Genomic DNA, 12,530 nt, shown 5'->3' on the forward strand with positions numbered 1-12,530 from the left:
CTGCGGATAGTAGATGAGACTCTGTCCCTTCCTCTCAGTTAGTGACATTTTTTGAACTTCTCACTAGCTAGGATAATTCACTTCTGCCCATATTGAGCTGGTGTCCCTAACCTCTGTTTGCAAGAACTTGGGAATGGGAGTCAGGGAATGGATCACTTGATGATTACCTGTTCTTTTCCTTCCCTCTGGGACACCTGGCATTGGCCACTGTCAGAAGACAGGATACTGGGCTAGATGGACCTTTGGTTTGACCCAGTATGGCCGATCTTATGTTATATCTACTAATATCACTATCTGTTTCCCTCCCATTATGACACTTACACTTACAGGCACTGTTTGCACATTAAGATTTTTTTCCCCTTCCACTTTCTTTCACATTTTGGCCCTGCATGGTGCTGAGTGCTTTTTGAGAAGTGGTCAGTAGGAATCAGGGCCTTCACCATCTCTTGGAAGATGCTCAGCACCTGGCAGAATTAGGCCCTTAAAGAGCTCCGCTCCAGGATCTCAACCTTCCTCAAAAGATGTCCACAAAGGTAAGTGTTGGTACTTGGGCCTGCTTACCTACAGACAATGGTAGGGAAGATGAAAAGCAAATCAAGGCTATAGAAGTAGTAAAATCACTGGAAATGCCAGCCAAAAGAAAGTAAATTCCTCCAATCAATGAGAAGGAAGAGCAACAAGCCACCAAGGGAACATTTCTTTGAATATGAACCGTGAATAGCAAATAACCTGCAACACTGAGCAATCCGCCTTGTTGCCTTTGCCTGAAGCAATAATATTTAATACAGACTAGGTACAATTTGAGAAAGAAAACATCTATCTTCCTGGATTCTTTCACTTGAAGTATGATTGATGTCTTAATTCGAAGTTATGCAAAGCCAGTGTTTGAACCAACTTTGGTGAAGAATGAGAAGCTTTATGGAAATATGATAGTATCATTTTTGTGGAAAAAATATGCCTAACCTAACCATTTTTTCACTTCACTTCTGTTAAGTTTAGGGTATGAAAAAAAGCTACTTGTCATTATAGAAAGGAGATAACTGACTTCAGTGGGGCCAGACTTTCATCTCTGGACCTGATTCTCCGGTCACATCTCCTGTGTATCACAAGTAACTGCTGAAAGCAGTGAAGTTAATTGTCGAAAACAAGTGTGAGGAAAAAAATTAGATTTTTTAAAAAGTAAATTGCATTAAAAATATCAGTATCAATCCTTTCTCTGTACTTACTATTATAATATTGGAATTCGAACTATTAAAGACTCTTTTCCTGCAAATTTTCAGCTCTTAAACCAACCAGTGTAGTTGTGATTATCAATTCTCTACCATGTTCATCCTAAAAGTTAAAAGATAAAGAGCATGAGGCTTGTGGAGAGTTACCAACCCCCTCTTTCCCTCCCAGAAAAAAAACAAAGGTCATTTTAGAATAGTGTTACTGCCAGTTTTATTCATGGTTGACTGAGTTCAGTGTTTGATCACAAGATTTTCAGCCAGACACAGGGGTCTGAAGTATATTTTGACATGTTGGTCACATACTAGAAAAAAATATGTATACCAGTGCTGTCATTTTTGTGCAGATGAATAATGTGACCACAGAATATTGCCTTGACATCATAAGGAAGTTTGAAGTTTCAGAAGAAAACAAGGAGCAAAATGTTCTGGGGATAGAAGGTAAAGTGTCTGATTCTCAATTTATTTCCATTGCAGTAGAGTGGAAGAGTTCTAACAACATTTTCCTTGATGTAGCTTTTAATGTCTGATGACTACAACCGATTAATGTGAAGGCTCAACCACATGATTGTTTGGGGGGTATTTTAATAAGTTATGGGTTGAAAGATAGGAGAACAATGGGTTGAAATACCTGACTAGTACTCTACTACCAGCCACAATTGTACTGCAAGTGATTCCAATATCATCTTAAAACAAGAGCGCAAACAAATTTGTATTGGTTCTTATTGCTAATTGATTATTTGTGTTTGTTTATACCATAACCTATTTTCATTGATGTAAAAAAAAACGGTGCTGTTGCACTAGTGTAAAACCACTCTACAGTGGTCCATTAATTTACACTTGAGTAAGTGACAGCAGAGAACATAATAGGGCCCAGAGTATTTTCTTACAAGATTTAGAAACTTGCTCCTTTCATTTGCAAAAACAAGGCTGCAGGTGGTATATTAATTCTGAAACCAACTTAATACCATATTCAGATCTGCATGTATCAATAAATCTTTCAGAATTAGATTGAAATAATTTAAGTGCTACAGTCGGTTAATTAGCCCAGAAGGTAACTTCCATGAGCAGATTAATTTGCTTGTTGGATTCTGTAGGGATAAGAATCATCTTCTTGCTAAACCACAGCAAGGAAACAGGAGGCCTGGATTTACCCTCATGGTTCTGCCATAAGTTCTGTTACTCTGGGAAATTCACTTAGGCTAGAATTAAGAAAACAAAACAAAGCAACAAGCTGTGGCATTTTAAACATTTGAAAACACTTCTATTCCTATTAGGTTTAATAACGCTAACCTCACACTTAATTACATTCAGAGTCTTAATAGTTTGCTTTGTCCCTTTAAAACATTTTAAATTCCATATTCTAAAGTTAGCTATTTAAACTCTTGTCCCAATTCTGATCTCAGTTACACTGGTGTAAATCAGTAACTCCACTGATGCAGTGGAGTCATGGTGGTATGAAATCAGAATCAAGCCCTCTGATTTCTTGTCAGGATATGGTAGAGACCTCGGAGCCAAATTCATCCCTGGCATAAGTGGTAGCTCTCTCATTAATTTAAATGGGAATCGTGTCCATTTATGCCAGAGCTGGATTTAGGTCGTTTTCACATTATTGTGACCTATTGGAATATTTCTGCAGTGTTGCATTTAGCGTGGGTTCCAACATGGAAATGGTTACCAGTACAAAATTCTGGGGGATCTCCAGGAGGCCAGGCCTATCCCCTTGCAGGCCCTGTGCCTCCATATCTCTTTCCGAGCAGCTGCCGGGCATTTACTCTGGCTCCAGCTGTCCCGACATTTCTCTTAAAGAGGGATCCCACTGGTGAAGAAGGCTCCATGGAAGAGGTAATATTATTCCAGTATCATAGGGCTGCTTGCACAACAGGCTAGAGCACAACAGGCACACCTGCCTCATTTTCTCCTTCAGAGTCCCCAGGACTAGGCCAAATAGTCTTTCCGAATAAAAATAGCCTTAGCAGCTTTATTTATCATGAGAGAAAGCCCTGTGCAGATAAACTATAACACAAATCCCATAAGCACAGTCCCAAATTCCCCAGCATAGTCCAGAGGGTACATGCTACACACCAAGCACAGCTTCAGCATCATTCACCATGGGATCTCTCACCATGCTCCAGCTCTCCAGTGCAACTTTGACATCTCTCACCACACTTCACTCCCAGGCTTCAGTTTTCTGGCTCACAGAGCCAGCAGGCATCACCCTCTCCTGCTCTCAGCCTTCAGCCCTCTCCAGCCATGGCTCTGTGGCTCAGCAAGGGCCGGCAGCTAGCTCCTCCACAGCTTCCTAGCTCTCAGCCCTTTCCAGCCTCCTAGCTCAGGACAGACAGCAAACTAGCCCTTCTGTTGACTCCTAGCTCTCAGCCCTGTCAGCCTCTCTAGCTCAGGACTGTCAGTGCACTAGCTTCTCTGCCCAGTGAGGGCCTGCAAAGTTTACCACTCCCTGCGGACTGTCTCCCAGGCAGCTCTTACCTGCCCCTGTCCTTTGCTTCTCCGGTCTGTGCACTCAAGCAGTCCTGATGCACCAGCTCTCTCCTATTTACCTGGCCCAGGTGCTTGCCATGGCCCTTAATTATGCTAAGTGGAAACACCTGTTTGGGCACAGGTGCGCGGGATCGGTTTCATTTCCAGGCGACGACCATCCTATGATACCCAGGATATATCACTCTTGGTCCATAATCTTCACTGGGCCAGTAGAAAGACAATGTGCATCCCCTTGATGCCTCACACCCCCAACACGAGGCTCCCACTCCCTCCCTTACACCAACCCAGTCATTTCCCCATTCCTCCAAATGGTTCCCCCACCTGCAGGAACACTCTCCCGGGTCTTTGGAAAGAGGGATGTGGCTGCAGAGGCAATTGACATCCCTTCCCCCATTCCACAGCGCATCCCAAGGAGTCAGGAGATATCAGTTTGCCGAGGGTCGCATTTGTGCAGGGCAGTTTTTAATGACAGCGGGGCATTGTTTGGATACAAAGTACCTGATTGTTTGCAGTGGTGTTTAGATTAAGATAAATAATTTTTAATCTTATCAAATAATTTGAAGAAAGGAAGTTTTATAACTTTTAATGGAAACAATGATGAGCTGTTTTGTTCTGTTTGTTATTGGAATGTTTTTGTTTGAACTGCAAGAGACTGTCTTAGTATACCCTAAGTCTGTGCATCAGATTTGGCCCAGAGAAACTCTCCAGGGTTCCAAATAATTTTTACACACAGATTTCCATCATATACTCCTTAAGGGCATGAAGGAAATGTATGATGTGAACACTGACTTGATAATGGGATTGCAGATCTGTGCTTTTCTTAGTCTTGCCATATTGCTGCCATTCATTATTTAAGCTTTCATATTTACTACTTGAATACAGATTTCTGCTCCCGCTATTCTTTGTTAAAAGATGTCTTATGAATCCCTTAGCTCAGTGCCATTGCTGTCCAAACTCTGCTGGCTTTGGTAGGCATGGTTTGTAAACATATTACTACATTGTTCTGTTTTGTTTGTTTTGTAGTTTGTTTAATATTTCTTGAGAGACAACTGTGCATGTGATGCTGTAGAGACCAGGAGAAAATGATAGACTTGTCTGCCATAAATGATCAGAACTCCCATTGACTTTAGCAGGTGTAACTCCTGTTGTTGCTAGCAATGAATTTGGTCTCATAGACTTACAGACATTAAGGTCAGAAGGGACCATTATGATCATAGTCTGACCTCCTGCACAATGCAGGCCACAGAATCTCACCCACCCATTCCTGCAATAAACCTCTCACCTATGTCTGAGCTATTTAAGTCCTCAAATCATGGTTTAAAGACTTCAAGGTGCAGAGAATCCTCCAGCAAGTGACCCGTGCCCCATGCTATAGGTCTGTGGCCTCGCCTGAAGGAACTTGCAAAAGAAATAGACAAACCATAGATGGTAGTTCAGATACTCAGGATGGTGGATTCATCCCACATGACACAGCCGTTCTTGGGTGGCAGATTAACACTGACAGGCTTTAGCATAAATAATATTTATTTTATCAACCTGTGTATTCTACTAAGGTTAATCTGTCCAGGTACACTGCACTCCTGAAAAACTGTTTCTTTTTGTTCAAAGGTTTCACCAGCTTCATGCGCAGTTCTGCTTGTGATATATTTAACCCTTTGCATTCTGAAGTCCACCAGGATATGGATCAGCCCCTTTGTAACTACTATATTGCTTCATCTCACAATACATACCTGACAGGAGACCAACTTCTATCTCAGTCCAAAGTGGAGATGTATGCCCGGGTGTTGCAGGATGGTTGTCGATGCGTTGAAGGTAGTTTTAATGTTATTTGTTTGGGTGTAAAGCTCTATAAAGTCTGACAGACATTACTCTTAAGTTTTAAGTTTGGCACTGAATGTGCAAATTAATTTGCTCATATTTTACTTCACTATCTTCTTCACCTGTTTGGTAAATTTTATTTGTTAGCAATCTTAACAAGTAATGTTTGCTGTTGAGATGAGTGTCTCATACTGACAAAGCATAGCCACTGCTGGTTTCTCCTCTGCGGCCCTTTATTAAATGGCTCACCTTAACATTGGCTCTAATAACATTTTCCATGTCTTCCCCATTGTTCTCTTTCCTCCTGTTGCTTTTAGTAATATCTGTCATAGCCCAATAACCTGGTGTTTCTGTGTGAAACATCTCTGAGACTAAGTTGGTGGAGTTTGAAGTTAAACTCAAAGTTAATAACATCAAAATCACTGGAGTTACACCAGGGATAAATTTGACCATCTGAGTTTAATTATAAGAATCTCAGTCATTCTAGAAACTCGATGTTCAGATTTTCTCATCAGTTAGTAATAGCATTCTGAGATAGACTAGAATGTGTTAAAAACAAACACTGGGAGAACATAGGCTCTGCGATAGTTGATTAGACCATCTACTGCAGCAGCACTGTGCTTCCAGAAGTGACCTTTGAAGGTGGGGAAAAAACAAACAATTGTGCAACACTGTACATCGTGGAAATAAATCCTCCCTGACCCCTGCAGTTGATAATGTACACTTGGGAAGCATAAGATACTGGGATATGTGCGACAATAGCAATTCTCACTATATATTTTAAGATAAAGAGGTACTGCCTTTAAGAGCTTTAGTAGCCTTTAATGCCTGCTGTAGAAGCAGGAGACACTGGAATAAACTTTTTTCTGGATAGTCCCCCCTTTTTCTTCATCACCTTGGTGGGATTTCAGACTAGCAGTTCCTTCTTTTGGCCTCTCTTTTTTGTTGTTTTCATCTTCTTCTTTGCCTTCACTTTGTCCTGTCAGTTGGGTTGGGTGGCTCTTGTTCTTTGTCTTCAAGTCTTCTTCTTAAGTCCATCTTCCAAACTGACACCAGCCTTCTTCATGTCAGCGTCATCAGCGTCTCAAGCCACCTTTTTCTAGGACTTCCCACATCTTGTTGCCTCACATGACCCAGCTGTCTCAGTGATACTCCCTCAGCTTTTCTGTGTGGGGGGCTACCTTCATCATGTCTTGTACCATTTCATTACCTAGCCTATCAGCTCTTGTCTTACCCAGCATCCACCCAAGCATTTTCATTTTGTCAGTGTGAAGTAGTTGTTTTTCTCTTGTCCTCATTGGCCAGCGTTCCAGCCCATACATCATGGCTGGCCTAATCATCACCTTATACACTTTGCTCTCTAATTTACTTGGCATATTCTTATCGCAGAGCATCCACATTCCCATCATGGCTCAACACTGAATTGAGGTATTTAAATTGTTGCACAGACTTTAACTCTGTACCCTCTAGTTTTAGTGGCTTTTAGTTGTCCCTCTCAACGAAGCATCACATGTATTCTGTCTTTTGTAGCTGATTAATAAGCCATTTTCTTCTAAAACAGCTCTGCATAGTTCTAGTCCCTTTCCAATTCATATTTATCTTCACAGCACAACATTATGTCATCAGCAAAAAGCATGCTCCATGGAGCCTCTCCTCTAATCTCCTGTGTCAGGGTGTTCATTGCAATCATAAATAGGAATGGGTTTAAAGCTGATCCTTGATGTGGACCTACCATCACAGTGAATGACCCATTGTAGCCACTGCTGCTTCTCGCTACTGTTGGCCACCCTAGTACATATCCATGTTAGTCTGAACATATGTCTCCAGCTGATTGTGCAACCATAGGCACCACCACAGCAACTCTGTAGGAACTGTTATAAGCCTTCTCTAAATCCACAAACACAAAGTGTAATTTTTGGCATTTCTACCTATGCTTCTCCTGCGGTATTCAGAGTGCAAACATTGCATCCAACGTTGACTTTCCTGGCATAAGCCTGAACTGACTGTTGCGTACTCCAGTTTCTCCTGAAGTCTTCTCTCAATAATTCTTTCCAGCCTTTTCATGATGTGGATCATTAACTAGATGCATCAATAATTGCTACATTCTTCACATCTCCTTTACGCTTGAAGATTGGGACCAATGTGCTTTTCCTTCACTTGTCAAGCATTTGTCCAGTATAGGGAAGTAAGGTGAAAAAGTTAGTCATCAACATTACTCCCTCATGGCTAGGGCCCTACCAAATTCATGGCCATGAAAAACGCGTCATGGACCGTGAAATCTGGTCTTTTGTGTGCTTTTGCCCTATACTATACAGATTTCATGCAGGAAGACCAGCATTTCTCAGATTGGGGGTCCTGACCCAAAAGGGAGTTGCAGGGGGGTCACAAGGTTATTTTGGGTGAGGTTGCAGTATTGCTGCCCTTACTTCTGGGCTGCCTTCAGAGCTGGGCTCCCAGCCAGCAGCTGCCGTTCTCCAGATGCTCTGAAGGCAGCGCCACTATCAGCAGTATTGCAGAAATAAGGGTAGCAGTCCCACAGCCCCCCCTACAATAGCCATGCGACCCCTCCTCAACTCCTTTATGGGTCAAGACCCCTAAAATTATAACACCGTGAAATTTCAGATTTAAATAGCTGAAATGAAATTTATGATTTAAAAAATCCTATGACCATGAAATTGACCAAAATGGACCGTGAATTTGGTAGGGCCCTACTCATGCCCTAATGCTCTGATTGGTTCAACTGATACACTGTCTGGTCCCACTGCCTTCCCACATTTCATCATCTTTACCACTGTCTCCACCATTTTGATAGGTCTTGTGAGGTTGTTGCTTGCACACACGTCCCTCGACAGTTTCTTCACATTCTCTACATCGAGCAGTTTCTCATAAAATCTCTGCCACTTCCTAGTGATTTTGCAGATTTCCACCAGCACTCTTTCGTTTTCACCTCTGACACATGTTACAGCTCTTAAGTGCTCTGTACTTCTTTGCCTTATCTTGGCTAATCTTTTCTCTTTAAGTAGTCTTGTGTATAAGGCTTTACATGACTGACTATTAGCTTCTGCAGTGCTCTTTTTCACCGTTATTTTTTTACCAGCTTGTAGTCTTCATAACTTTCCCCCATTCACACTTTCTGCCATCATTTAAACCTTTCCTCTTTCTTCCTTACTGCCACATGCACATCACTGGACCATCACCATGTCTCTTTGCCATGAAATTGCACTCCTTTCATCTAGCCACAGGCAACTTGTGCACTTTCTGTAACTTGTTTGGATATTTTCCCCCCAAACTTTGTTGGTATCATCATGGTCGGTTTTGTCATTCTCCAACCTCTGTAGAACCTCATCCTTAAATCTCAGACTAAATTACCTTCCAGGAGTCCCTGCCACTTTATCCTTTGTTCCACAACTCATCTTTTGTCTCCCACTAACCTAGTCACCCAGAAGTCCATTACAAGCAATCTTTGTTGGTCCACAATCTGCTCTGCTGGGATCACTTTACAGTCTCTCACATTTTTTTAGATCTCTTCCTCATGACAAAAAGTAATCAATCTGGCACCTGTTGGCACCATTCATGTATGTAATTAAGTGCTTCTCCCTCTTTACAAAGTTTGTATGGACAACACTCAGTCCTTGGGGTCTGGCTAACTCTATGATATCCTCACCATCTTCATTTCAGGTTCTGAAAACTCATCCTCCATGGTGATTGTCATACTCCTTACTGTGTTCTCCCATCTGTCTGTTAAGATCTGCTCTGATAATCAAGTTCTCAGCTTTGATGGAATCTCTCCTTCTCCTCAACTTGTCTGTGAGGCATATCCACATATGACATTAAATATTCTAGCAAATTCCTTCTTTTGGCAGTTGTGGTGGTGTATGCACACCCCGTCCCTTGTCAGGGTGGGAAGGGGGCATGCTGATACCACAGTTACAGCCTACCCAATTGTCTTGGGTCTCGCTATGCTGAGATTCAAGGGTCAGGGTCTGAGCGGCAGCCCTCAGGTACAGGGCAGTGTGGCCTAGCGGCCAGAGTCCATATAGCAGCCCCAGAAACAAGACAGCGCAGCCTAGTGGCCAGAATCAATATAGCCACCCTCAGATACAGGGCAGTGTGGCCTAGTGGCCAATACCCAGGGGGCTGTCACCAGGGGGGTGGCAGCCTGGGTATTGGGACCTGGGCCCACTCTACTCCACCGGGCCCCAACCCAGGGCCCAAACAGTGGCAGAGTGGTCCACCACTGGGTCAGTGGGGAGTCCCAAGAAAACACGCTGACCTCACACGAGTGGGAGATACCACTTACTTACCCTCTCTGGGTCACTTCCTACTGAGCTTCCTGAAGCTGCAGTCACTGGGGCATCAGGGTCTCTGGGCTCCTCAACGCAGGTAACTCCCTGGGACTCTGATGGCAACAGGTTTCTGGTCCAGATTTCAGGATCTCCGGGTCCCGCAGGGATGGGCTGAGACAGCTTTTCAGCTGGAGCCTCCACCAAAGGTCCTTCCTCTCCAGCAGTCAGCCTAGACTGAGCCGGGCTTCTCCCTTGTATACTAGCGTAGCACTTGGAGCATGCCCAGTGTGGTGTGAGGGGTGGGACTTCTTCTGCCGATAGTGTGGGGTTAACCCGTTCTGGTCACAGCTTTCTTTTGTTGTTGTTGTATTAAGCCAGGCATGAAATTCTTTATTCTTTTTTTCGGGTGGGGGAGGGAGTTCCCCTGAGCTTTTATAAATGAAAGAGAGAAGAAAAAAGCTGTATAGTGGAATAGAGGTAATTATCCAGATGCTTTTAAAATTCATACACAGTTTCCTAAAAGAAGCTGAAGTAATTCTAATGGACATTGTATTTAGCGTCTTTTGAAAAATGTGTTATCATGATAATGTTGGATAAATAGATGTATTTGGGCTAGTAAGTTTTCATTATGAATTTGTTGTCTGTCGTGTAGTAAATTATGGCTCTGAGAACCAGCAAAGCGCCAGACAATGGGGTTAGCAACTGGAACTTATGAGCAGTAGTGGAGGATGGCATTATACCTTTGTAAGTTAATGGCTTTAGGAATCCTGGAGGGAGGCATGTTCAGAAGCAGCACTTACTTCCTCTGTGGAAAAAGCATAGCATGAATTCCCCTCAGAGCTTGATGCAGTGAAGCAGGAGTAGCAGGTATCCATTCCTCCCTTCCTTCTCAGACACCCCACTCACTCCTACTGGCATGCAGCACTGCTGTGAGCATTAGCAGACACCTCTGTCATTAGGATAATGGCTTCCATCTGCATGGAATATCAATATGGCTTCCATCTCCATGGATTGCAGTGGAGATATTGGTTCCTTCTGTGCTGCCAACCCTACCTCACCTGTAGAGGACCACTGAATCGAGAGGAGAGTTTGGCCTGGTGCTTGGATATACCATTCAGACCAACTCATGTACTCTTTTCTCCTTAATTCTTGAAGATCAGGGTTTTGCCAGCCTGAGGAGTCCCTTAATTTTTTTCATAGAACTTTTGACACAAAATATTTCTCAATGTATGATCACATAAAGCAGAAACCCTGCTCATCATTGAATGAGAGTACTTTATGAGGAATAACATTTAATGTAATAATTTTCAAAATTGTCATATGCAGCGTAGCTGTACCTGTGTTGGTTCCAGGATATTAGAGAGACAAGGTGGGTGAGATAATATGTTTTATTGGACCAGTTTTTGTTCCAATGAAAGATATTACCTCACCCACCTTCTCGCTATTAATTTTCAAAAGGCAGAGCAATTTTAATGGCAATAAGCTTATCCTTCTGCATTATAATGAGGCTAATATTCAGAATTAAAAAAAACAACCTCCCTGCCCTGTAAAAAATGTATTATAATAGAGACCCATGAACAGATCTGGTAAGTTACATTTTTGAAACTATATTTGCAAAGACCTAATAGAGCTGTTCTACAAACATGACTGGATAGGTAAACCAATTTATAAATAAATTTATGATGAAACTGATTTTCCTGTCCACTCATGTAGTGTATATGATAACTCTATTAACTTTTTGCAATGTAAGTAATTGCTTATGATTTTCTTATTTCTAATTTTCTTATGATTTGCTATTACATTTTTCTAGTCCCGTTTCTGAAATAAAATGATCTAAAATACTTTTTCATGAATGAAATGTGATTCACGCGTGATAGTAAATTGAGCATCAGTTTGGTAATCAGAATGTTTTGGTACTCAGAAATGTTTCACATATTCATATACAGTATGGAGATGGTATAATATATAAACTGGAGTAACAGAGTGAAAATTGATTTATATTTCCCCACAAATAAAATATCCATATTCTGAGAGCAGATAATTGAGAAAATAACCATCTTTGATAGCATATAGAAAGCCTTTCCCCCCAGCCTTAATTCACATCAGTAGTCCTATTGGCTGAATGAAATTTACGGGCAGGAGTACACTGGACTGCTCACACAAATAAGGACTACTGATGTGAGTTAGCTTCTGCAGGGTCAGGTCCTTAAGGTTGAATGTTCTTCCGGAGGCTTTTCTTCTGGTTCTGATGGCAACAGATCCTTGTAATTATACTTGAAGGGAATATTAATTTATCACAGTGTTTGTATAATAGAGATCGGTCTTCGGTTGTTTGCCGTTATGTTTTGTATAGTTTGTACAAAATACAATATGAAAGTATCAGTTTATTACACAGGATTCATGTCTGATTTACATGAACACATACATAATTCCTCTCCCCTTCAGAAGAAAATTGTAAAAAATTTATAAGACACTGGATATTTTTTCATGTATAGTTTTCTTGTCTTGACAGTTGACTGCTGGGATGGTCCAGATGGAGAGCCAGTAGTGCACCATGGTTATACCTTTACTTCCAAAATACTCTTCAGAGATGTGGTAGAAGCTATCAGTAAAAATGCCTTTGTCAAAAATGAGTAAGTGCAATGCAGGTTCTGAGTGTAGAGCAGTCTACTTCTCTTGTGTAGTAAATCTTGTATGGAAA

The 12,530-nt window shown here is 41.8% G+C and overlaps 1 protein-coding gene across 3 annotated transcripts in view; it reads left to right on the forward strand.

Annotated features, from left to right (window-relative positions):
* PLCH1 (phospholipase C eta 1) overlaps positions 1-12,530 on the forward strand; it is a 162,451-nt gene that overhangs the window by 107,704 nt on the left and 42,217 nt on the right. For all 3 annotated transcript variants that reach the window (XM_007057361.3, XM_027819839.3, XM_027819841.3), the window contains exons 8-10: positions 1,574-1,667; positions 5,334-5,537; positions 12,342-12,462. In XM_007057361.3, the coding sequence (XP_007057423.2) occupies positions 1,574-1,667; positions 5,334-5,537; positions 12,342-12,462 (419 nt within the window). The remainder of the gene's footprint in view (positions 1-1,573; positions 1,668-5,333; positions 5,538-12,341; positions 12,463-12,530) is intronic.

Source organism: Chelonia mydas, chromosome 9, assembly GCF_015237465.2.
Source record: "Chelonia mydas isolate rCheMyd1 chromosome 9, rCheMyd1.pri.v2, whole genome shotgun sequence".
Lineage (NCBI taxonomy): Eukaryota > Metazoa > Chordata > Testudines > Cheloniidae > Chelonia > Chelonia mydas.